Source organism: Triturus cristatus, chromosome 5_1, assembly GCF_964204655.1.
Source record: "Triturus cristatus chromosome 5_1, aTriCri1.1, whole genome shotgun sequence".
In the NCBI taxonomy this organism is placed as follows: Eukaryota; Metazoa; Chordata; class Amphibia; order Caudata; family Salamandridae; genus Triturus; species Triturus cristatus.
This window is the reverse complement of record NC_140587.1, coordinates 993,004,977-993,032,354: the sequence shown is the minus strand read 5'-3', so window position 1 is coordinate 993,032,354 and position 27,378 is coordinate 993,004,977. Positions and strand designations below refer to the sequence as shown.

The 27,378-nt window shown below is 45.8% G+C and overlaps 1 protein-coding gene across 2 annotated transcripts in view; it reads right to left on the bottom strand.

Moving 5' to 3' along the window:
- Positions 1-926: 926 nt before the first annotated feature.
- CFAP90 (cilia and flagella associated protein 90) overlaps positions 927-27,378 on the bottom strand; it is a 250,592-nt gene continuing 224,140 nt past the window's right edge. The window contains exon 5 of one of the 2 annotated variants that reach the window (XM_085604178.1): positions 927-1,661. In XM_085604178.1, coding sequence (XP_085460304.1) covers positions 1,482-1,661 — 180 coding nt within the window. In that variant the 3' untranslated portion in view covers positions 927-1,481. The remainder of the gene's footprint in view (positions 1,662-27,378) is intronic. The other variant, XM_085604179.1, reaches the window with a different exon arrangement.

The following is a 27,378-nucleotide window of genomic DNA, read 5'->3' as shown; positions in this document are numbered from 1 at the left end:
TTTTAGGTCTGACTGCAGAAAGCTCCAGCTATTTGGAGATCATCATGCAATTCATTCTTCAAAAAAAGTACAATAAGAAGAAGTACAGAGAGATAGAGGGCTTTGGGTTAACACTCTTCAGTCTTTGGCATTTTCATTATTATCCATTGCTTGGATGAGCTGTTGATCAAGACTGTGGCATTTCAAAGATGGCTACATTGTCCCATTTGTGTTCCCATTATGTTTGCGGTGATGGACCGTCATGTAGTCCGTTAATTAGACTGCAGAGAGAAATTACATGTAGCTTGAATGTGAAAGCTAGCTTAAAAGCCAAAGCTGGTGTGTGGTTTTGATGTCTTTGCAGGCATGACACCATTTTATTTCATGATCTCTAGCTTTTATGTTGAGGAAGTTAAGTGTTGTTTTAATACATTTGCCTTTCAAAAAGACACAGTGCCACTTGCTAATTGTCCTTGTATGTTCATTTGTTTTACTATGCTGTTAATGTAACATGCTGGATGTACAACTGTTTTCTTCACAAAGTAAGATGTCCATGCATATAGGCTTTAATAAAGATGCAACAAAAATACTGGCCCTTCATCAAAAGTGTCTTACCATGTACTTTTTTTGCTGTGTATGCCTTTGAACACTGTGTATGCCTTTTACCACCACTTACCATGCAAACTTCATCTTCTGACTTCTCTACATAACACTCTTCATAGAGGGTACAGTTCATCTTTACTAATGTAGGCTGTTCATCAAAGGGGCATACTCACTTTTTCCATATTGCTGTAGCCACATAGTGTGCTTCACACACAATGTCACCCAAGTATCACTAACAACTTTATGTAACAAAATGGACTGTTGGGTTAGTGAATGTTGGTTTACTTTTATTTAGTTATGCAAAGCAGTCCTGGCAAAAACCAGAGCTGTCCCTAGCCAAACCTAAAGAAATGTTTTATTCCATGATTGAAACCAGTGTCAGTGAGCCCTTTAAAAACAGTAAGGTCATTAACGGTAATAATCTTAAGTCAGGTACACTTTATTTGCGATTGGTAAAATGTTTCAAAGTCATAACACCCACAATGCAACCTGTCTTGGAAAATGAATCATAATGTTATGAGTTAAATTATTACTTACTGTCTTGCTTAACTCTTACTAAGCATAGTACTTCCCTGGAAAAAATGTTTGCAAAAAATCAAAAAGTTGTGGAGTTGATTTATTGCTTATGAAAAGTCTTCACGCACTTTTATCAGTGCAGAATACACAGCATTTAATACTTTAGTGTATGATGTTTGGTCATTCACAGATAAACATACGTTTAACTCAGTACATGCCAACAATGACAAGCTAAACAGTGGTGATTCTGTTATCCTAATTTGTGAGCTCTGATACAAAAATCCCAAAGCACAGGTTTACAGATGAACGCAGTATTTCCTTTAATTCATGATGGAATTGGTTGTTAGTACATCCTTTCCTTCTCAGAATTGAAGACCCATTCTTTAGGCAGGAACTATACCGCCATATCCATCTTCGACTGAGTTACTTATTCCATTTTTCCTGAAGAATTCTAAACCCACCAACCCAACTCTAACGTGTTCTCTGGTCACGTGATCCGACTGGTATTTCAAATGTCTCCCATACTCTGAAGACGCTAAAACAGGGACCGGCCTTCTCTCTTCCTGTGAATTAAAATATTCAACATATTTGTCATTGTTCTCAGGGTGGAAAACACAATTTTGCAACACATTTTTAGTTCAAATATCTTTACTACTTTAGTTAAAAAGAAATACATTTGCAATACAGTAGCAATACATAAAAATCAGAAGCAAATATATAATAATGAAGAATTAAAAAGGACTACATAACAAAGAACATCTGGACTGGGATAAAAAGATATCAAAGTTCTCATATAAAAATGATCAGCTAAATGTCAGAACAGATAACAGCTATTACAAATTCATCTAATATTAAGTATAAATCCCAGGAAGATGGGACAGATGGAACATCTACATATATCCCAGCAAAGTTATGTGTGAGTTTATATTGCTTGGTAAATAGGATACATCAGCAAGGGGAAAGAAGTGAAAGATGGGGAGAGAAAGAAAGAGAGAAAGAGGAAAGAATACTAGAGGGAAGAAAGAAGGATGAGATGGTGGGAGGGGACATCTGCTACACCTATGAAAAATAAATTAAGAAACGGATTCAAACGGATATTGAGCTACCAACCCCTGAGAAGACAAATCCATAGATTTATCCAAAGAACACCATACGATACTAGCATATGAGGGTGAATAATGTTTCTTTTCAACATAAATATGAGCTTCATGAAGATATGAAATCCATGCCCACCAGGTATGGTAATACAGGAGATGAAAAGATTTCCATTCTCTGAGTATAATTTTGACTGCAATAGATAAGAGGAAATCCAAGAGCTCCAAATCCATACTGCCAAGAGGTAAAGGGGTATCTATAGCCCATGGACCCAGCAAAATCATAGGTAAAGAGATAACTATAGGTGTATTAAAGATTAATGATGAATGTTTTTGAATAGGGCCCCAAAAAGTGTCTAATAGCATTCATTCAAAGAACATATTTTTATAAGTGGCTGGTACTGAGTTACAATTCCAACAAAGATCAATCTCTCTTAATTTCAACTTGTATAAACCAGCGGGATTCCAGGGTAAAAGATTCATAGTAAAGAATTTAGATTGAACCAATGAAGGAGCAATTTTATACATAAAGATAATTTCCCAGTTGTCAGGTATCATGTGAAATATGATTTAAAAAGTAATCCTCAAAATGGTGAGACCATTTAGCAGAAGTAACTGTGGATTTTGAGGAGCAGATAAAAATGTATACATTTTAGAAGTGGTATGACCTGAATGTACCCACATAGAGAGACAGTAACCGAATCTGTAGAAAGGGGTGTCTTAGAAAGTTTGACTTTTAACTTTAAAAAATCCATGCTATTGAGATTATATATCTTTTTTATTTATAAATCTTTTTTTTTATATTAACAAAGCTCGATAGACCATATCATACACAAGCATTATCATTAGTACATCAGGTATCAGACACAGAAAATTGATGACAGTATAGCTATAGGTGAAAGAGAACAACACTGTCGCGTTCTGACGCCCCATTAATCCCCTTCCCCCAGCTCCCTGTAGTTTTGCCACGGTGTCCACACCATTCCCACTTTTTGGCACATCCCCTACTTTTATACACCCTCTCTTCAGCTCTCTGACAACCAGTCAAGATCTAGAGATTATATTTTTGGGCTAAGAAGGAAAAAGGAAGAGGATCATGATTAGTATTATAAAGGTCTTTTACCATTCTGATGCTCTTGTCGGTCCACAAAAGAGCGCTGTTGGGTTCAGTGTCAGTAACAAGTTTAGGATTAGACCATAAAGATGTCCATCTTGACTTATAAATAGGCTTCCAAACTTTCTGATCGATGTATTTCAGCGCATTAACCGTATCTGATATAATACACTGAGAGTGTGCTAATGTAATTTGTAAGGCTTTGACAAAGTAAGAGTGGAAGAGAGAGCACACAATCCTCGTTCTATATAAATCCATGGAGGTATATGTTGGGGTACTGGTGAAAACCAAATTGGTCCCTGAGCCGCCAAGAAAGAAATCTGGTATAGATTCCAATCTGGGAGGTTATATCTTCCCAATTTAGAGGGTTTCCTAAGATATTTGAAAGCAATTCTAGCTCTCTCATCATTCCATAAAAATCTTGAAGTGATTACGTCAATCTCATGGAAGAAAGAAGAAGAAAGCTTTATAGGTAGCATAGAGGACAAAAAATTAATGATTGGGGTTATCGTAATTTTAAGAGTTTGTAACCTACCCCACCAATAAATGTATTTAGGAGACCAAGAGGACAAAAGATCCTTCACTTTATTAATTATTTGAAATTCATTAATTATAACAGTATCCAATGTTTCCTCTAATTTTCTTTCTCTGTGTGCGGCAATAAAGGTGCTTCGTGCACTGCAGCTAAGGCTGCGTGCACTGAAGATAAGCATGTGCGGTGTGCAAGCTACCAAAATCGATGGCATAGTAAGGGTGCCATGGGCCCTAATGCAAATCAGTGAAAAAAGAACACCCCTAAACCCCCACACTCCTCTGGGTTAGTATTAAAAGACACCCATTCCTGGGGCACAGAGGGCTCCTTGCACCCCTGGGCATAGGTGCCACTGCATCTTGTGTCCTAATCATTCCACCTATGAATCCTCTCTATTTGCTATCTCCATGCCACTTTTATATCCACCTCGCACCTTTTCTTATCTCTGTCAACTTTCACTTGATCTTCTAGCTTGTCCTTATCGCCTTCCTCCCTTTTTAAAGCTTTTTTTCTCTCCTTGCTCTTCCTTACAATCCCACTTTTCTTTTTCTGTTTTTGCTCTGCTCCACTTTTCCCTTATTCTATCTCCTCTCTTTAATCTATGTCCTACTCTTCTCTCTCCCACAAAGTCTCTCTAATCTCCCTGTTATCACTCATTCCACCCTTATTCTGTCAAATCTGTATCTTGAGTATGCTTCTTTCTCATCTTGTTCCTCTCCTTGGCTCCGACCTCCTTGTATTCCACCTCTTGGTCTACCTATCCCCTTTCGTTTCTTTTATCCTTTCCCTACCATTTTCCTTTTCTTTCCTTTCTATGTTTCACTCCCCTTTCTTTCTTTTCCTCTCCCTTTCTTGCTTTCTATATCATTTCCAAATCTGATCTTCATACATGTTTCCTTTTCTCTCTACACTCAAATCTCCCCTCTTCCTCACACTCTCAAATCGTCTTTCCACTCCATCTCTCTATTATTTATCTCCTTTCTGCTTTTCTTACTTTCCAATCCTCATTCTCTGCCAATCTGAAACCAGTCAATAGAAATTTGCCATGCTCAATGTCAGACGCAAATCATTTTTCTCATGCTTCAATGGCCCCTTCTCTGTGAAACCTTCATTGCCTTCTGATTTTGCACAGTACAGCAACATTTGCTCTGCATCGGTTATTTGGTAACCTTATATTAGATGTAGCTTACAGTAAGAACACAAATCGTCCTCATAATATTGACTAGTACCTGTTTAGAGATTCTGATCCAATCTATTAACTCTGCGATTTGTTTGCATCGCAAAAGTGACACAAACCCAGCACCTAGTGTTGTGGTTGGATTTACTTTCCAAAGCACCTCATGATTTGTGTAGGTAAGTTGCCCACAGTAACCCCAAGTAGCATTATGCACTAAATTGTGCTACTTTGCCTGGGAGGAAAATACCTATCTAATAACCTTTATAGATGGGGGAATTGAGCCAAAAAATGATGACCCCCACCCTTTCCATGTGTGCTGCACAAGGCAGCACACATGGAAACAGCAAAAAAGAGGAGAAATAAATCATTTCTCCTTGTTTCACACCAGGGTTTCCCTGGTCTTAAATTTGGAGCTGCCCCCTGTCTATGCTAACCTTGTAAATAGGAGGCAGCGTCAAAATCAATGGGTGCTACGGTGGAACACCCACATCAACACCCATTACACTCTGCTTTCACGCTAAATACAGCATGAAAGGGTGCCTTATTTACAAGGCAGAATTAAGCCACGTTAAGTAGATTAATGCTGCCTTGTAAGTAAGGTGAGGCCCCTACTGCCATCACAATGTGGTGGCGATAGGGTTTGTAATTATGCCCCCAAATGTCTGGCTATTTTTTTAAGAGAAACTGCGTCTTTATTTATTGGGTGTGCATGTGTATGGGTCAGTCGGTAAATGTAAAATTGATTGAGCCTCTGTATGGATAAGTTAATGCTAGATAAACATTTGTGAGACTGAGTACAAGGATAATTAATGATTGTTATAAATGCTGCTGACGTAACCTTATGAACCACTTTTCAATATATATTGAAATGCTTACTCTGACATTGTGGTGATATTTGTTAGCCTTTTAATAACATTTTTACTATTCTGTAAGTAGCCTCAGGCTATTAGATTGGTGAAACCTGTCTATATCTGCCAATGCACCCTGTCAGTTGCCTATTCACCTATCCCTGCGCTCCCCCATTCAACCGTACACTCCCTTAAACGCACATTCTTCCCGGAAGACTACACGTACACATCCACTTGGGTTTGCGCAGTTTCTTTTCTAACTATAGTTCTTACTCTAGAGGGGTTTGCACTCTTGCTCATAACAATTTACCATTTCGCCATATCAACACTGTCAAAGATGATGATGGCCAATATGTTCTAGACGCTGGTATTCTAGCAGGTCACTCTGTGCTGTTGACCAACATCTCTGCCCCTAATGTAGATTCTCCAGAGTTTTTCCTGTCACTATCAAATCAGATTGGACATATGGATTTCGACCACCTTATCGTGGCCGGAGATTTTAACCTACTAATGGACCCTGCCGTTGATACTACCACCAAACCGAGATCACTCCACATACTCAATGATATTTGTGATATACACACATTGCGAGATGCTTGGCCCCTGGAAGGTGCCACTAACTTGGGGTTCAACCATTATTCGTCCTCTCACAACAACTGGTCCCGCAAAGACTACTGCCTTCTATCCATCACACTGTCTTCATGGTTGCTCTCTACACAACATCTCTCTTGCACACTATCAGATCAATCTCTAGTGCTGGTCATTTAGAGTGTTCTTTTGGGTGGCTGTCGGTGAGAGATAGTGACACTTCTCTACAATGGCATTGTAGGCCGAAAAGTTCAGTTCTGACCTGCGTACAGCAGTTCTGGAATATTTTAGACTTAATGAAGGCACCGTAGCCTCCCACGCTACCCTATGAAAGGCGTTCAAAGCCTACATCAGGAGCATCTGAATCTACAAGCATTCAGGGGTACTCAGGGACATACGTGAAAGCCTTCAGTGCCTTGAGAAGGAACTGGGTGACCTGGATTTCCAGACAGCACTTAGCGCTGGCGAAGCTTGTCCTCAAGTCAGAGCTTTCCTACTAACTGAGTACAGGGACTATGCTGAGCGTGAGGTCCTCTACCTGGGCAAATATGCTTGAGCACACAGATACGGTGGGAGCGAGCACCCTGGGCGCACTCTGGCCCAACTTTTCCTTCCATAGAGTGGTAACTTCTACATCTCCTACCTAAGCATGGTCAGTGGCACCAGGGTTACCTCAGACGAGTGTTTACTAGATACCCTGCTCCAGTATTATATTTGCCTTTACACTTCCTGTCTATCAGGAGACAGCATGGCCCAAACGTCTTACATTGATGAGGTGGCAATGATTTGGCTCTCCAATCCCCAACGTCAATTTCTTAGCGAACCTTTATCCTGTGAGGAAATTATACAAGCTCCAAGGACCCTGGCCTTGTTGGCTATACAGGCGAATTCCATAAGCATTGTAAACATATGCTTTGATTTAACAATCTTGAACACCCTTTACATTGGAATACTCATTTAGCAATCTAAAATAAACATTGTCTGAAGAATTCCCTTCTTTGGGTAATATTTTCACATGATTTTCATCTAATGAATTTTGATTAAATCTAGTATCAGGTGAAGCATACTCGATAGGAGGGTTAAGACTCACTAATAAACCAACTATTAATATATGTTCGAACTGGGGGTCACTAGTTGCCTGAGGTAGGTACCTTAGTCCAAATAGGGACCCTTGCTTCTAGTCAGGGTAAGGAGGGACACACCTTTAGATAACCCCTGCTCACCCCCTGGTAGCTTGGCACGAGCAGCCAGGCTTATCTCCAAGGCAATGTGTAAATTATTTGCAACCACACACCCAGTAACACAGTGATAACACTACAAATCGACACCACACCGGTTTCATAAAAATAACAGTATCTTTATAAAAAGGAATACGATGAGACCAAACAATAGAAAACCAACATATGCGTATTCGTAATAATTTCCTTGGCCGGTTACTAGGCCAGCAATCACTTGTAGGTTCTTGTGGTATTAATGAGTAGTTCACGATGTTCAAATGCCGTCCTAATGCAATGCTGTACAGTTCGTAATGCAGTTCGTATTGTCGGACTAATGCAGTTCATAATGCAAGAATAATGCAATCCTCAATGCAAGTAATCAGGCAGTTCGTAATGCAAGAATGATGCAATCCTCAATGCACGTAATCAGGCAGTTCGTAATGCAAGTATAACGCACTCCTTAATGCACGTAATAAGGCAGTTCGTAATGCGAGAATAATCCAATCCTCAATGCACGTAATCAGAAGGTTCGTAATGCAAGAATGATGCAATCCTCAATGCACGTAATCAGGCAGTTCTTAATGCAAGTTTGACACACTCCTTAATGCAACTAATAAGGCAGTTCGCAATGCGAGAATAAGTCAATTCTGTATGCACGTAATCAGGCAGTTCGTAATGCAGGAATAATACAATCCCTAATGCAAGTAATAAGGCAGTTCGTAAGGCAGGAATAATACCAGGCCAATCGGCGCAATTAGCGCGGGCACCACTAAGCCCCAACCACAGACAACAGTCCTGAACTTCCGAGGGCAGCTCCGGTACTGCCGGGCAGCTCGAGGACTCAGCGCGTCTAACGCGATGCAGCGGGAGAGAGACGGGAGCACTCCTGTACTCCTCCTGCACGCCTCCCCAGGCCACACACGCTTGCTGTTCCCGACCAGAGTCCAAGCCTTACCTGGGGGATGCGCTGCCTCACTCTCTCCCTGCTTGTCAGACGTCCTGCTGGGCGCTCCCAATGACGACGCAGTTCCAATGCAATGCGACGCTGTAGCCAGACACGTTACGGGGCTGCCTTCACCATTGCTGACGATCTTGGGCAGTTTCTTCTTGCGAACAACGATCACGATTACCTCACGACTTCTTTAGCTTTACGAAATCCTTCAGCACAGTGCAGCTCGGGCCGGCGGCAGTGATCTCGATCTGCAGCCTCAGTTACGATGACGGCTCGGGCCACAAACAACTACACAGCAGCATGGACGATGATTCACGCTGCAGGGGCACTGCAGTCACGGGGCACTTTCCAACCAGCACCACAAACCCACGGCACTCTCAGGCTGCACACGCACAAAGCGTCACTGAGACTCGGTTGGCTTTGGGTCACACAGTCCCATGGCAATGCTTACGAAGGTCTCAGGCTGCAAAAAGCACACGCACAGAGCGCCGCTGAGACACTCTTGGAAACTTTGATGTTCCTGAGTTTCCACAACAGAGAGCCAGCTCTCCTCAGGCCCTTGGAGACAAGTTACTTCGGGACACAGCACACAGCAAAGTCCTTTCAAGCAGGGGGACACAGCACACAGCAAAGTCCTTTTGCCTCTCCTTAGTTAAATCAGCAAACTGCAGGCCAGCCCCAGAACACACACCAAGGGTCAGTCCTTCTCTTCAGTCTCTACAGCTGTTCTTCCTTGGCAGAGGTTCCTCTTGACCATGAAGTAGTTTCAATCATTTTTAGTCTTGATCAGTCCAAAGTCCAGGGGTTTCAGCTCTCATAGTTATATCCCTAAATGTCTTTGAAGTCTTTGTGTTCAGGGAGCACTGACCCCTGTTCGAACCAGTTCTGGGTGTTTTTCTGTCAGTGGCACCTTCTTCCTTTGATAGTGGGGGTCTGGTTCCTCAATCACTCAGCAGGAGGTGGAGCCATTGTTTTATGGCAGCAGCCCAGGCCTCTTCACCTCCAGGGGGCTACTCCTCCCCCCAACACTCCAGATGCAGGTCAGCCTGTTGCTGTCTCCCCTACTCCTCCCCTGGGACAAGACATTTCCCAGATCCTATCACATTCAAATCCAGACAGCCAATCCACAACCAGGCAGAGACACACAGAATTGTTAGAACAAAAACCGACCACTTCTAAAAGCGTGGTTTCTAACCACACAATTCAAAAAACACCTTCACAAAAAGATGTGTTATTAAATTGTGAGTTCAGTCACACTAAACTTCACCTCTCCATCTTAAGCCTTTGGGAAGATAGGCTGGAAACATATTACACAGCCTTCCCCATTCTGTTCTATGGGCAAGATGGCCTTGCAACAGTGAAAAACGAAATGGAGAGCATTTCACTGTCAGGACATGGTACACACTTCAGTACATGTCCTACCTTTCACAGGCACTGCACCCTGCCCAGGGGGGTATCTTGGGTTTACCATAGGGGTGTCTGATGTGCATGGAAACGGAAGGGTAAGGCCTGGCAAGTGGGTGCACTTGTCAGGACAATATGGCAGTTAGCAAACTTCGCGTAGGCACTGCAGTGGCAGACCTGAGTTCTCTCTTTAGGGCTACTTGTGTGGGTGGCACAATTAGTGCTGCAGGCCCACTAGTAGCATTTGTATTACTAGCCCTGGCACACAAAGTGCACTTTACTAGTAAAACAAATATACCAATTATGGACAACCAATTACCATAACACTTTATACAGGGAGAACTTGCACTTTGACACTGATCAGCAGTGGCAAAGTGCCCAGAGTCCTAAAACCAACAACCACAGGTCAGAAACATTACAGGAGGAAGGCAAAACGTTCAGGGATGACCCTGCAAAAAGGGTCAAGTCAAACACAACCCCCTTCCAGCCAAAGCACAGGATAGACCAATCACTTCCTTGATGGGCTTCCCTGCTTTGGGCGATAGAACACAGACCCCGGCCCACAACTGCAGGGGCATATTCCAGTTCTACGCCAATCTCAACCCTGATGGATCATCTGAACCCAGATGGATCCTTCTGTCCATACTCTCGGGGCCCCCTAGGCTAACCCAGGGGGGACCATCTCCTCACCTGAGGACCACATCTGTGCAGCGCCTAAACTTACTTTACTCACAGATGTGTCCACACTGTTAGACAGTACCCACATGGCCAACACAGTAGTGTGGCCCAGTCCACCCTCAAGATGTGACTCTAGCCCCCCTCCTAGGGGCAACTCTGTCCACCAGGACAACCAGCCACAGTGGCCACTGACAGCTGTTAGCGATGAGAGCCAGGCCTCATGCCTTTCAGTCCTCTGAAGCGTCAGAAAGTGGGGGCCAGTAGGCCCAGGTACCTGGCACCTTTTCCCCACTCTCCCTTCTGCCAAGTCAGGTATGGCATCCTGACACTGGCCCACCAGCCCAGGGTCTGTACCCTCTGGCTGGACAAGAGACTGGGGTGGGCTCTCCCACACCCTGCCTTCCTCTCTGGACCCATTCACCCTCCCCACTGGAGCGATGCTACCAGACACCAGAACTGATGGGATGCTGGTTACAGCAGTCCCCCTCAGTTCACCTGATACTTTTGGATCCCCCTCAGGAAGTGGCCTCCCAGTACAGACTAGGCTCCCCTCCTGGTGTTCCCTTAAGGAACCAACCAGGTCATGGGACTGGGTTTCGGGCACCTTGGGACATAGCCCCCTCCTACTCCTTCTCCTCTGAGACAGGACGTGGGACCCTACACCCCTCCCACTACATTGGGACCTATCTGAGCTACCACAAACCTCCCCTACCTCACTTGGTTGGGGAAACCCTGAACTACCCTCTTCTGGGTCACTCCCAAAAGCTTCCTCAGACCCTCGGGAATCCATCCAAAGGCCTGCCTGCTGCGCAAGCTCCCAGGAATCAGAGAACTCGCACCCCAACGACTGTTAGCATAGCTCTGGAAAACAGGGACTTAAAATATGCTCTCCAACAAATGAATCATACAACCCCCCACAGTTGTTAACCAAACTACCCTTGGCCTCACCCTCCAGTGCCTCACAAAAGTACCCCACAGCACTCTCCTGAGATTGGCAAGACAGTGTCTGACTGTCTCTGTCACTCAACCTACACTCTTCTGGGTGGTCTCCACACTCACACACTAAGGTTTCTACCATGAGGGAACGCCTCTCCCTGCACCTCTCATCTAGGGTCAGTAGAGTGTCCCTCCCACCACTAGGAATATGATCCCCTGTGTCAGTTCCTCAATCTACTTCAGGGACACTGCACACCACTGGAGCTACCTCATAACCCTGAACCCCCGCGTGTATGTTAACCCCCTCCCTCAAGTCAGGTGCCGCATCTCTGGGTGTATGTATTTTTCTCTCAGCAATAGACACTAAATTTTTGCTGCCACCATCTGAGCTGGACTCCACCTCCAACCCAGCAGAGCTCACCTCCTGAGCTACACAAATCTCTTTTGGCTTGGCTGAGACACTCATGGCCTCGAGCCTTTCAAGCTCCAAATCAGGCTCCCTCATTCTTAACTTATGTGCCAAAAGCAATCTCTTTTCCTCCAACGCGAGAGTGTTTTTGCTCTCCTCTGCCAACCTTTTGCTCTCAATGAGCAACTTCTTCTCATCCGCCTGAGCCTCCAGCTCCCGCTCTCTGACCCTTTGGTTTTCCTCCAATTCCTCTGGGGAAAAGCTCCTCCCGGAATGGCTTCTACCAGCCCTGGGGGCTGGCCTTCCCACCAGCAAATCCTGTGGACCAAATCCATTCCCTGGGTCATCCTCATCCACCTCAGCATCATCGGTCTCCTGAGCCTCTTTGGCTTCCCACCAGGCCCTCAAGGCCATGTGCAGTTCCTCCTTCTTGGTGCTGCTTTTCATGGGACATCCCAAAGCTATGCAGAATTGCCTCAATTGATCAACTTTGTAGGTAAGCAATGCCTCAAGTTGAACTCCAATTCTGCAACCTCAATGGCTACTTGACTCCTCTGAGACATGATGTGTGGCTTAAAGATTGCTCAAAAATAGAACTAAAAATCAATAACACAATATGTGGTTGCGTCGTAGTCTACGCTAAAACCAGTGATGTACACCAATCACTGTGAGTGAATTGCAAATACACGTTCCAATCGCCTACCGCTGACCACCAATGTTAGAACTGGGGATCTCTAGTTGGCTGAGGTAGGTACCTTAGTCCAAATAGGGACCTTTGCTTCTAGTCAGGGTAAGGAGGGACACATCTTTAGATAACCCCTGCTCACCCCCTGGTAGCTTGGCATGAGCAGCCAGGCTTATCTCCAAGGCAATGTGTAAAGTATTTGCAACCATACTCCCAGCAACACAGTGATACCACCACAAATGGAGACCACACTGGCTTCATAAAAATAACAGTATCTTTATAAAAAGGAATACGGTGAGACCAAACAATAGAAAACCAACATATGCGTATTTGTAATAATTCCCTTGGCCGTTTACTAGGCTAGCAATCACTTATAGGTTCTTGTGGTATTAATGAGTAGTTCACGATGTTCAAATGCCGTCCTAATGCAGTGCTGTGCAGTTCGTAATGCAGTTCATATTGTCAGACTAATGCAGTTAGTAATGCAAGAATAATGCAATCTTCAATGCAGGTAATCAGGCAGTTCGTAATGCAAGAATAATGCAATCCTTAATGCAAGTAATCAGGCAGTTTGTAATGCAAGTTACTAGGCCAGCTATCTCTTGTAGGTTCTTGTGGTATTAATGAGCAGTTCACGATGTTCAAATGCAGTCTGTTAGAACTGGGGGTCTCTAGTTGGCAGATGTAGGTACCTTTGACCAAATAGGGACCCTTGCTTCTAAGTCAGGAAAAGGGGATTACACTATTGGATAACCCCTGCTCACCCCCTTGGTAGCTGGGCACGAGCAGACAGGCTTCTCTCAGAGGCAGCGTGTTAAGCATTTTTGAACACATACAGTAATCCAGTGAAAACACTACAGATGGACACCACACAGGTTTTATAAATATAGACTTAACACAAGACCACAAACGACAAAAATCCACAATACTGCACTCAAAATTGACTTAAAGATGGTAGAATTAACTTAGTTCAAGTTGATGGTAAATGCGACACAGTTTAACAAAAGTACCTGGAAGCCTAACGCAGAGAGGCCTTTGCCTAGTCCAAACCAGTTCTGGTCAGTCCTGGAGCACTTTGTTGACAAGACTCCTTCTTTCCTTTCACAGTGCAGGCCAGGGACATCAGACGCACCACAGGAGGTGGAGCCAGCATTGTGAACGGAAGGCACAGCCCTATTTAGGTCCCAGGTGCAGCTCCTCCCTCTCATCTACATGCAGATCTCTCTATTCAGCCCTGTGCTGACTCACCTTGTCTCCTGCAATCCCCCAGACCCTGTCACTCACAGAACCAGACACACAATACACAACCGAGCAGAGGCAGGCTTGGACAGTTAAGCAAGAAAATACAGACTTTCTAAAAGTGGTATTTTCAAACACAGAATGTTAAAACCAACTTCACTAAAAGATGTATTTTATCATTCTGAGTTCAGGCATACTAAACTCGAATGTCTACCATGTTCCCTGGGTCAGTTAGGATTATAAGATGTAATAATCAAACTGCCCATTCTGGCCTATGCAATAGTGAAAAACGAAAATGGCTGTAATTCAATATTAGGACATGCCACACAAACCAGGGCATGTCCTACCTTATACTTACAATGCACCCTGCCCTTGGTCCTACCATAGGGGTGTCTGATATGAAGAAAAGGGAAGGTTTAGAAACTGGCAAGTGGGTGCACTTGGCCAGTCAACATGGCAGTCAGAGACTGCACACAGGCTCTGCAGTGACAGGCCTGAGACACACTTTACAAGCTGCTTCTGTGGGTGGCACAACCAGTGCTGCAAGCCCACCAGCAGCAATTGATTTACAAGCCCTGGGCACCCATGGTGCACTCTACTAGGGTCTGACAGGTAAATCAAATAACCTAAGCATGGAGTCACTAATCAATACATCAATTTAACATAGGGAGCACTTGCACTGTGGCACTGAATAGCAGTGGCACAGTGCCCAAAGCATCTAAACCAGCAAAACATATCAAAAGCAAAGGAGGCAATCAGAAAAAATGGAAGGGAGACTCATGCCAATGGTACCAGGTCTAACACATGTCCCCTCCAGCTGAAATGTGGGGAGAACTACCCTTCCCCTTGGGAGTTCTCATCACTAAGGCGGAAAAATCTGGACAGACCATCAGCATTGGCGTGTCTGTACCAGGGCCACCATAAAGTCCATCCCCTGTAGGGAAATGGACCACCTCAACCACTTTGGGTTCTCACCCCTCATCTGCATCAACCATCTGAGGGGCCTGTGGTCTGTCTGAACCCGGAAGTGAGTCCCAAACAGGTATGGTCTCAACTTCTTCAGAGCCCAGACCACAGCAAATGCCTCATGCTCAATTGCACTCCACTTCTATTCCTGTGGAAGTAACCTCCTACTGGTGAAGGCTACAGGTTGGTCTAGGCCCTCCTCATTAATCTGTGATAAAAACAGCCCCACATCATGCTCTGAAGCGTCCATTTGAACAATGAATTCCTTTGAGAAGTTGGGCGCCTGAAGCACGGGTGCTGTGCACATGGCAGTCTTCAGGGCTTCAAAAGCCTTTTGACAGGTGTCAGTCCAGTTCACTTTCTTGGGCTGCTTCCTGGAAGTCAGCTCAGTCAAGGGTGCAACAATGTTGCCATATCCCTTGACAAACCTCCTGTAGTACCCCGTGAGTCCTAAAAAGGCTCTCACCTGTGTCTGAGTCTTTGGGGGTTCCCATGCCAGGATGGTATCAATCTTGGGTTGTAGGGGTGCCACCTGGCCGCTCCCTACCTGGTGTCCCAAGTACACCACGGAACCCTGCCTGATCTGGCACTTACTCGCCTTGATCGTGAGGCCTGCCTTTTGCAGTGCCATCAACACTTCCCAGAGGTGGCACAGATGTTCTTCCCAACTGGCGCTGAACACTGTAATGTCATCCAGGTAGGCGGCACTGAAATCCTCCATTTCTGCCAACACCTGGTTGACCAACCTCTGAAAGGTGGCAGGAGCGTTCTTCATCCCAAAGGGCATAACCCGGAATTGGTAGTGCCCATCTGGTGTGGAGAATGCTGACATCTCTTTGGCTCCATCGGTCAAGGCAATCTGCCAGTACCCAGACATCAAATCAAATTTGCTGAGGTATCGTGCAGCCCCTAACCGATCAATGACTTCATCAGCTCTGGGGATGGGGTGCGCATCAGTCCTGGTGACTGAATTGAGTCCTCAGTAGTCCACACAGAATCGGAGTTCAGGTGTGGTACCAGGCGCGGCAGCCTTTGGGACCAAGACCACTGGGCTGGCCCAAGGACTGTTAGAGGTCTCAATCACCCCTAAGGCAAACATCTTGGAGACTTCCTCCTTGGTGTAAGCCCTGACCTTGTCAGTCACTCTGTAAGCCTTGTGCTTCACAGGAGGACTGTCCCCAGTGTTCACATCGTGGACGCACCACTCAGTGACACAAGGAACCAAGGAAAACCATTCAGAGAATTGCCCCAACAGTTGGTGACAATCTTGCTGCTCATCAGGGGTCAGTGTGGCAGAGAGGCTGACACCATCCACTGACCCATCTTGCTCTGTTGCAGACAGGAGGTCAGGAAGAGGCTCGGTCTCCTCCTCCATTCCATCATCGTTGCTAGGAGCATGCCCACTTCGGACCTTTCTAAGTGGGGCTTCAGGCGGTTAACATGTAGGACCCGCAAGGGGTTCCTTGGAGACCGCAAGTTCACCAGGTAGGTGACATCACTCTTGCACTCCACCACCTCAAATGGACCGGTCCACCTGTCCTGCAGTGCACAAGGCTCTACAGGGGCCATGACCCAAACTTTCTGTCCAGGTTGAAGCTCAATCAGAATGGCATTCTGATCATACCACTGCTTCATCTCTTCCTGGCTGGCTTCCAGATTTGCCTGAGCAAACTCTCTGAATCGCCGAGTCTGGTTCCTGAAGGCCAGCATGTAACTGTATACATCCTGGGAGATTGCTCCCAGCCTTCCATGACCAGACTCAAAGGTCCTCTTACCGGGTGTCCATACAACAGTTCAAAGGGACTGAGCAAACAGAAGGCATGGCAAGAGGACTTCCCACTTACGTCTCATTGGTTCCTCAAGACCCATGATCATGCCTTTAAGGGTCCGGTTGAATCTCTCAACCAGCCCATTACCTTGGGGGTGGTAAGGAGTGGTGAACTTGTATGTAACACCACACTCCTTCCACAGGGACTTCATATAACTGGAAATGAAGTTGGTACCTCTGTCAGACACCACCTCTCTGGGGAACCCCACACGGGAGAAAATCCCCATCAGTGCACATCCCACCACGGGGGCCATCACTGTCCTGAGCGGGATGGCTTTCGGGTACCGGGTAGCATGGTCCACCAAGACCAGGATAAACATGTTGCCCATGGCTGTCTTGGGATCCAGTGGCCCCACAATGTCAATGCCCAGCTGTTCAAAGGGGGTACTGACTACAGGGAAAGGTTTAAGAGGAGCCTTTTGCTTCCTTCCACTGTTCCCATTTGCCTGGCAAGGTTGACAAGTCCTACAATGAGTGTCTGAACTCTACCGCATCTGGGGCCAATAAAAGTGAGTGACAAGCCTTTCAAAGGTCTTGTCCTGCCCCAGATGTCCAGCTAAAGGTACATCATGAGCCAACCCCAGTAGGAAGGCTCTGAAGCGCTGGGGTACCACCAGAACACGGGCTGACCCAGGCTCAGCAACCTTAGGCTCTGTATACAGGAGGTCGTTCTCCCAGTAGATTCAATGTGATCCAGACTGATCACCTGCTGCCTGGTTTGTGGCCTGTTGCCGCAAACCCACAATAGAAGGGCACTTCTTCTGTTCTGCACAAAATTCCGCCCTGGAGGGTCCTCCTTCTTGCTGCCAATGGGTCAGCTCAGGCAGGTCCCCCAGTTCGGCAACCTGTTCCCCTGTAGGTTCCAGGGCATCCTCCTCAAGGTCTGCCTCCTCCTGGACCGTGGGAACAATGGGGGCTGGTTTCCTTCACCCCCTACCTCTTCTCTTTAAGGCAGGTCCCTGGGCCATACTTTCAGGCACTAGGACCTCTTCAACACCCTTACTGGCTGCCATAGACTGAGTGGTTACACACGCCCACTCAGGCAGACCCAGCATCTCCAAATAAGCCTTCTTCTCCACCTTAGCCCAAGGGGAGCTTTCCAAATCATTGCCCAACAGACAATACACAGGCATGGCTGGCCTCACAGCTACTTGAAGAGTACCAGAGACCTCCCCCCACTCAAAAGGAACCTGAGCCAACTTGCAGTGGCTCTCTGTGTTGTCAGCGGCACCAACTGGGTAAAAGGCATTGGGGACAACCTGCTCTTGAAACACCAGGTGACACTTGACAGCTGTCACACTGGTTCCTGTGTCTCCAATAGCCTCCACTCTATGGCCATTGATGGTCACCCACTGCCTGTATTTTTTAGTATTATCAGGCAGCTGAGTCTTAGGGACCATCTCAAAGTCTCCTAATGAGACAAGGGACATTTCTGCGGGACCACACCCACCGTGGGTACCCATCTCCTCCCCTCCCAGGGCTACACTCGCCATCTGACGGAGTGGTGCATGTGGTGGCACTTTGGAATCCTTCATGGGACATTGTGCATCAAACCAATGGTGGCCCACTTGACCACACGTAAAGCATTTGTAGGGGCCCCTCTGAACAGATTTACCTGTCGGGCCTCTTGCTTCTTTTCAGGGAGAGGCTGAGAACCCTTCCCTTGGTTCCCTTGGGAATTACTTTGGGGCCCTTTCTGGAACTCCCTCTGTTTACCTTTGTCCCCCCACTCTTCTTCTGGGGACCCTGCCCACCTTTGGTGGAATCCCCCACATGACCTTTGAGGACCCTGGTACTGACTCAGTGGTCTGCCTCCTCAGCAAGCTTCCTAGGATTAGTTAACTACTAGGATTAGTTAACTTGCTATCAATAAAGTGCTGGCGTAGCTCTGGAAAACAGTTAGCAGACAAGTGCTCCCATGCAAACAAATCATAGAGCTCTTCAAAAGTATCCACTTTGCTACCCTTCACTCAACCATCCATAGCTCTGCAACAGAAAGACACATAGTCTACCCAAGTGGTTCCCTCCAGCTTCTTGCAACTCCTAAACATATGTCTATAGAGTTCTGGGGTCAAACCATACCTTGTCATCAGGGCTTCCTTCACGTGGGCATAAGACATCCTATGTTCACTGGGCAGGTCTAACAAAGTATCCCTCCCCTCACTCACAAAGCGGCCCCACAATCCAGCTCCCCAATCCTTCTCAGGGACCCGGTGTGCCAAAATTGCTATCTCATAGGCTGCAAACCACTGCCCAATATCCTCATGCTTGTGGAAATCTTTGATGACATCCTTGAGAATAGACACTCTGCTTTCTGAAGGCACAGATGGTGCACTGCTACCAGAGGGAGCAATCTCTAAGCCCTTTGCCTTGATCTCCAACTCCCTCAACATCCTCTCATGCTCCATTCTCATTCTCTCTCTCTCCAAGGACAACTCGTTATTCTCTATTTCCCTCTGACCCTCCATCTTAAGCTTAGCCATCTGCAGCTTGTGTGCCCTATTTCTCTCCCTGTCTTCCAACTCTCTGGGGGACAGGTCTTTGGAAGAGATACTACTGCCGGATGGGGACAGTACCCCTTCCCTGGCTGGAAACACTGGCCTATCCAGTTGTCCATCTGCATCCCCAGCTGGCTCCACCACCGACTCAGGGGCATTTCTTACTTCTACCCAGGCCCTCAGCGCCTTTTGGTAGTCATCCTTTTAAGAAATGTCTGGTGTTGCAACTTTCAATTTCTTGCAGAGATGCTTGAGTGTAGGTTTCCATCCTTCCTTCCTCAAAATCTTTATCCATAGATGCAACAGATGCTGGCCTACTCATGGCAGTAAGAATTGGCAGTTCTTAGGAAAAAATAACAGTCCAAGGAAAAAAAATCTACCAATAAGTATGTGGTCGCATTTGGTCTGCACTCACTAGTAGTGTACACCTATTACTGTAAGTGAGTCACAAATGCAGGTCCAAATCCTCACCGCTGACCACCAATGTTAGAACTGGGGGTCTCTAGTTGGCAGAGGTAGGTACATTTGACCAAATAGGGACCCTTTGCTTCTAAGTCAGGGAAAGAGGATTACACTACTGGATAACCCCTGCTCACCCCCTTGGTAGCTTGGCACGAGCAGACAGGCTTATCTCAGAGGAAGTGTATCAAGCATTTGTGAACACATACAGTAATACAGTGGAAAACTACAGATGGACACCACACAGGTTTTATAAAAATAAGTATTCTTTATATTGACTTAACACAAGACCACAAACGACAAAAATCCACAATACTGTACTCAAAATTGACTTAAAGATGGTAGAATTAACTTAGTTCAAGTTGATGGTAAATGCAACACAGTTCTCACAAAAGTGCCTGGATGCGTAACGCAAAATAAACAAAAGGCTTGCAGCATTGGAGATGCGTCGGTTCCTTGCTTCGGGGGAGATGATGTGTCGCACCTAAATGCTTGTGCAGAGTAGGGGATGTGTCTTGATCCTTACCGGAGAGGAGGTAATGCTTAGATTCTCGTATTGCTGCCCGGTTGCGATGCGGCACATGACGCCGCGATGCGACAATCCGGTGCGATGCGATAAGATGGCGCCCTTGATGCGACGATGTGAAGATGATGCGTGCACGCCCTGGCAGCCGTGCGGCGAACTCTGTACTTTGGAGCCGCGACAGGCCCTGCGACACGCTTCTCTGGTGATGCGACAGCGACCCTCACGGTGGCGACACACATCTCTAGTGATGCGACTGCAGACAGCTGCGACGAAGGCACGCTTCTCGGAAGATGCGGCGGCAGCACGCTTCTCTGGCCATGTGACGACTACAGCTGCGGCGGCGACACGCTTCCTCTCGTTGCGTCGCACTTCCAGCTCCCAGCGACACGCAGTCTTCTGCAGATAGAATTCCCAGCCAGGAAATTCAGAGGGTAGCTGGTGGTGAAGTCTTTTGTCCCTGAGACTTCAGCAGGAGGAAAGCACAAGTTCAAGCCCTTAGAGTAATATTCTGCAAGATGATGAAAGTCCTTTGAAAGATCCTTCTCCTCTCCATTGCACTGAAGACACCACTGTAGGCCAACCCAGCAACACAGCACACTGGCAGGGGGGCAGTACAACTCCTACAGCTTCCTTTGGTTTTTCTCCTTGGCAGAGGTTTGTCTTGTTGTTCCAGAAGTGATCTAAAGTCTTGGGGTCTGGGTCCCCGAATTTATACTACTTTTCTCTTTGTTCGCTGAAGGCAGAGAGGCAGAGGCAGAGGCAGAGAGTTCTGGTCAGTCCTGGAGCACTTTGTTGACAAGACTCCTTCTTTCCTTTCACAGTGCAGGCCAGGGACATCAGATGCACCACAGGAGGTGGAGCCAGCATTGTGGAGGGAAGCCACAGCCCTATTCAGGTCCCAGGTGCAGCTCCTCCCACCCATCTACATGCAGATCTCTTTATTCATCCCTGTGCTGACTCACCCTGTCTCCTGGAATCCCCCATCCCCTGTCACTCACCGAACCAGACAAACAATACACAACCTAGCAGAGGCAGGCTTGGACAGTTAAGCAAGAAAATACTTACTTTCTAAAAGTGGTATTTTCAAACACAAAATGTTAAAACCCACTTCACTAAAAGATGTTTTGTATCATTCTGAGTTCAGGCATACTAAACTTGATTTTCTACCATGCTCCCTGGGTCAGTTAGGTTTATAAGATGTAATAATCAAACTGCCCATTCTGGCCTATGGGGAACAGATAGCCTTGCAATAGTGAAAAAACGAAAATGGCTGTAATTCAATATTAGGACATGCCACACACACCAGGGCATGTCCTACCTTATACTTACAATGAACCCTGCCCCGGGCCTACCATAGGGGTGTCTGATATGAAGAAAAGGGAAGGTTTAGAGACTGGCAAGTGGGTGCACTTAGCCAGTCAACATGGCAGTAAGAGAGTGCACACAGGCTCTGCAGTGGCAGGCCTGAGACACACTTTCCAAGCTGCCTCTGTGGGTGGCACAACCAGTGCTGCAAGCCCACCAGCAGCAATTAATTTACAAGCCCTGGGCACTCATCGTGCACTCTACTAGGGTCTGACAGGTTAATCAAATAACCCAATCATGGAGTCACTAATCAATACATCAATTTAACATAGGGAGCACTTGCACTGTGGCACTGAATAGCAGTGGCACAGTGCCCAAAGCATCTAAATCAGCAAAACATATCAAAAACAGAGGAGGCAATCAGAAAAATGGAAGGGAGACTCATGCCAATGGTACCAGGTCTAACACAGTCCTAATGCAATGCTATGCAGTTCGTAATTTCAGACTAATGCAGTTCGGAATGCAGGAATAATGCAATCCTCAATGCAAGTAATCAGGCAGTTCATAATGCAAGAATAATGCAATCCTCAATGCAAGTAATCAGGCAGTTCGTAATGCAAGAATAATGTAATCCTCAATGCACATAATCAGGCAGTTCGTAATGCAAGTATAACGCACTCCTTAATGCAAGTAATAAGGCAGTTCGTAATGCGAGAATAATTAAATCCTTAATGCACGTAATCGGGCAGTTCGTAATGCAGGAATAGTACAATCCCTAATGCAAGTAATAAGGCAGGAATAAGGCAGGAATAATACCAGGCCAATCGATGCGATTAGCAAGGGCACAACGAAGCCCCAACCACAGACAACAGTCCTGAACTTCCAAGGGCAGCACCGGTACTGCTGGGCAGGTGAGGGCCGCTTGAGGATTCAGCGCGTCTAACGCGAAGCAGTGGGAAAGAAACGGGAGCACTCCTGTACTCCTCCTGCATGCCTTCCCTCGCCACACACGCTTGCGGCTCCGGACCGGAGTCCAAGCCTTACCTGGGGGATGCACTGCCTCGCTCTCTCTCTCTCCCCACTCCTCGGATGTCCTGCTGGGCGCTCCCAATGACGACGCAGCTCTGATGCAAGGCGACGCTGTAGCCGGACAGGTTACGGTGCTGCCTTCTCCGTTGCCGACGATCTTGGGCAGATTTCTCTTGCGAACAACGATTACAATTACCTCACGATTTCTTTAGCTTTACAAAATCCTTCAGCACGTTGTGGCTCAGGCCGGCGGCAGCGATCTTGATCCGCAGTCTCAGTTTCGATGACGGCTCGGGCCACAAACAGCTACACAGCAGCGTGGACGATGATTCACACTGCAGGGGCACTGCAGTCATGGGGCACTTTCCAACCAGCACCACGGATCTCACGGCAGTCTCAGGCTGCACATGCACACGCACCCAGCATCGCTGAGCCTCGGTTGGGCTTTGGGTCACACAGTCCCGGGGCAATGCTTATAAAGGTCTCAGGCTGCAAAAAGCACACGCACACAGTGCAGCTGAGACACACTTAGAAACTTTGATGTTCCTGTGTTTCCACAACAGGGAGCCAGCTCTCCTCGGGCCCTTGGAGACAAGTTAATTCGGGACACAGCACACAGCAAAGTGCTTTCAAGCAGGGGGACACAGCACACAGCAAAGTCCCTTAGCCTCTCCTTAGTCAAATCAACAAACTGCGAGCCAGCCCCAGAACACACACCAAGGGTCAGTCCTTCTCTTCAGTCTCTTCAGCTGTTCTTCCTTGGCAGAGGTTCTGCTTGACCACAAAGTAGTTTCAATCCTTTTCGGTCTTGATCTGTCCAAAGTCCAGGGGTTTCAGCTCTCATAGTGGTACCCCTAAATGTCTTTGAAGTCTTTGTGTTCAGGGGCCACTGACCCCTGTCCAAACCAGTTCTGGGTGTCTTCCTGCCAGTGGCACCTTCTTCCTTTGATAGTGGGGGTCTGGTTCCTCAATCACTCAGCAGGAGGTGGAGCCATTATTTTATGGCAGCAGCCCAGGCCTCTTCACCTCCAGGGGGCTACTCCTCCCCCTATGCTCCAGATGCAGGCCATCCTGTTGCTGTCTCACCTACTCCTCCCCTGGGTCAAGATATTTCCCAGATCCTATCACATTCAAATCCAGACAGTCAATCCACAGCCAGGCAGAGACACACAGGATTGTTAGAACAAAAAAAACAGCCACTTCTAAAAGCATGGTTTCTAAACACACAATTCAAAAACCACCTTCACAAAAAGATGTGTTATTAAATTGTGAGTTCAGGCACACTAAACTTCACCTCTCCATCTTAAGCCTATGGGAAGATAGGCTGGAAACATATTACACAGCCTTCCCCATTCTGTCCTAGGGGCAAGATGGCCTTGCAACAGTGAAAAACGAAATGGAGATTATTTCATTGTCAGGACATGGTACACACTTCAGTACATGTCCTACCTTTCACAGGGACAGCACCTTGCCTGGGGGGAGGGGGAGGGCTTGGGTCTACCATAGGGGTGTCTAATGTGCATGGAAAGGGAACGGTAAGGCCTGGCATGAGGATGCACTTGTCAGGACAACATGGCAGTTAGCAAACTGCACGCAGGCACTTCAGTGGCAGGCTTGAGTTCTCTCTTTAGAGCTACTTGTGTGGGTGGCACAATTAGTGCTGCGGGCCCACTAGTATCATTCGTATTACTAGCCCTGGCACACAAAGTGTACTTTACTAGGGACTTTACTAGTAAAACAAATATATCAATTATGGACAACCAATTACCATAACACTTTATACAGCGAGCACTTGCACTTTGACACTGATCAGCAGTGGCAAAGTGCCCAGAGTCCTAAAACCAACAAAAACAGGTCAGATACAATACAGGAGGAAGGCAAAAAGTTCAGGGATGACCCTGCAAAAAGGGCCAAGTCCAACAATATAACTATGACAAATGCCAAAACTAATACCACAATTGTGCAGCCCTTCTGCACGGTTGACACCATGATTTCTCTCAAGTGAGTTCATAACAAAAATCCAAATCTATTTGCTGACACTACTATGCAAATCAACAAAACTTTCAGTCATGTTGCTAGAAATCGATTAGCTCATACCAACTTTAGGATTACAAACCTAGAACTTCAAATGGACACTTAAAAGGAAATTTGACTCTTCAAATGGATACCTATGGGATGCTAATATCTTCGTCTGGTTACCTAAGGTACAAGACATGAAGTTTCAAACATATGGACATATGTCATTTGAGTTCATTGATCTAAAATTGTATTTAGACCTTAACTATAGTAACATTGTTAATGAGGGGATTTCAAACACATTTTGATGATTTTCAGTTTCATAAATTCTCCCATCAGTAGCACTTTTAACAAAGTAGGTTCACTCAGGAGATCTTAGATTTGGCGCTGTTTTGTCTTGTTTTTTCCAACTTCTGGTCTTTCACTTTCACTAGCACTCTGTTAAGTTGGCTCTAGTTCTTCCCTGATCATCTCTGGATTGTGCTTTTCTGTCACAATGTTTTTTAGTCTCTTGCCACTTTTCAGCCACTCCCCTTCCCTCTGCACGCTACTGTCCGAAGTGCTAGCACTTTCTTCCAGTTAGTGGTGCAGACTTTTGTTCTCAGCTGCTTAATTTATTATTGTTGTTATTCTCAACTCATTTTCCACAGATTGTGAGCTTGTCACAACTTGACTTTGAGACCTTTGTGTACTGTCACCTCCCTCTATTCGTTCACACTGAACTTGACTTTGACTATGCAAATCAGTGGCTACTATCACTACTTTTTCACCAGTCTGTCTTACTCTCTTGGTATGGGATGCATGGCAATCCACAACACTTAACAGAAGTGTTCATCACCAGAATCACCTGGAAAGGTTCCATCCATCATGGCTTAAGACATGTTTTCCTGACACCTTTCTTCACCATATCCCAGTTGCATGGGCTGAGATCATTGCACAACTCTTGTTTTGAAGATAGGATTGTCAAGTCAACCTGATGACTAACTGAACAACCGCATTAGCCATTCCTTTACAGTAGTCGAGAACCATATAATCCATTACATTCACAGCGCAGCTGCGGGCATCAACTGAATTCTCATGGCTCACCCCATCAGCACTTCATGTAGGGAAAGTCTGGTCTTTCCACTGGGAGTGGTTCAAAGGCTCATCTGAACAAGGGGAAGAGCATCATGCCATTTGTAGGGGTAGAGCCACACCTTTGCTATCTTCGATTTCAGAGTGCCATAAATCTGTTCCCCAATGCCTGAGTATTCTGGTCCATAACTGCAGTGGAAACTCTAGGTAATAGTCACAGTTACACAGAGCAACTTCATGATCTCATTTTTAAAATGAATGCTACGATCTGACTCCAGAGAAACCAGCAGGCCGAAACGAGGGATCAATTCCCTTGAAAATAATTTGGTAACAGTAAGACCATCTAACCTCCTAGTCTGGTATGCTTCAACCGAACAGGTCACTAGCATATACCGAAGCCCATTGCATACGGGTATTTCAGAAGAATCCAACTGCATGTGATTAAAAGGACCATCAGACTTTGCTATATGACTCATGGTCACAACTGTTCTTCTGCCTACATTCAACTGCCTATCTGACACAAATTTTAAGCAATCGCAAGGAAATGTGGATTGTACCAATATTTTCACATGGTAAAGCCCATGGAATCCGTGTGTGCGCATGTGTGTGCCCGTCTGTCTGTCTGTCCTTGGAAGTGTCTGGCTATTTGGGAAAGCATAACATCAGCTAAAACAGATTTCCCATTGGTCGTACCCCAAATCTCACTCTGATGCTTTACACATCCAGTCCTCACCCACTTTTCCTTCTCAATTTCTAGCTCGTCATTCTGCAGCTCTCTCAATTCTTCATAAGTGTTTACTGAATTCATCAACTTGTCTGAAAAGGGGTCATTGTCAAGTTCACCTTGTTCATCTTGATTAAATGGACAGGACGCAATACCGGGCCATTTCATCCGCATAGCAGTTTCTTGAGGTAACTAAATCACATCCACTTTTAGGCTCTGCAAATTTTACGAATGATCTCCCTCTACAGTACAAAAGATAGACGATCCCAGTGGGACAATTTGAAAGAACACAATTATTTATGCAGCAGCGTCCATTAAATCACTTGTACTGTAAAATTCAGCTCAATATTATTTATTCATATTGAACATCAAACTGAATGCTCAAAATCCAGCAAAACATCTGAAACATACATATACAAAAGTGCCCCGAACATGTAGAAGGGAGAAAGGAAGGACTCGTGTGCAAAGTGAGGGTTAAATGAGGGCAGAAAGGGAGTGACAATATATACATCAACAATGTTATTCACAAAAGAAATGGTTTGTCCTACATGACAAATATATACAAACAAAATAATTCACAGCCATTGTGTAGCTAGAAAGGCACAATGAAAACAACACTGTTGCCCACACTGGCATATATACAACAAACAACAAAAACTGTCTATCTTTTGTACTGTTAATCACCCAGGTCCCGGTAGCATAGCTGGGTTAACCCTATTTTTGTAACTATTGATCTCTTTCTAGGCAGCTGCAATGCCTCTAACAAATCCATTCCATTCTGGATTTGAGAAGCAGAGTAGGTTATGGAACCCCTCTGTGACCACAACTGTCCAAAGTTTTGGACAAGGCAAAAACCATATTGACTATCAGTGTAAATGGTGACATTTAAATTATTGGAAACATAGCATGATCCTGTCAAAGAAACCAGTGCAGCCACTTTTGCAGAAGTTACATTGCACAAATAAGAAGCTTCAACAAATCC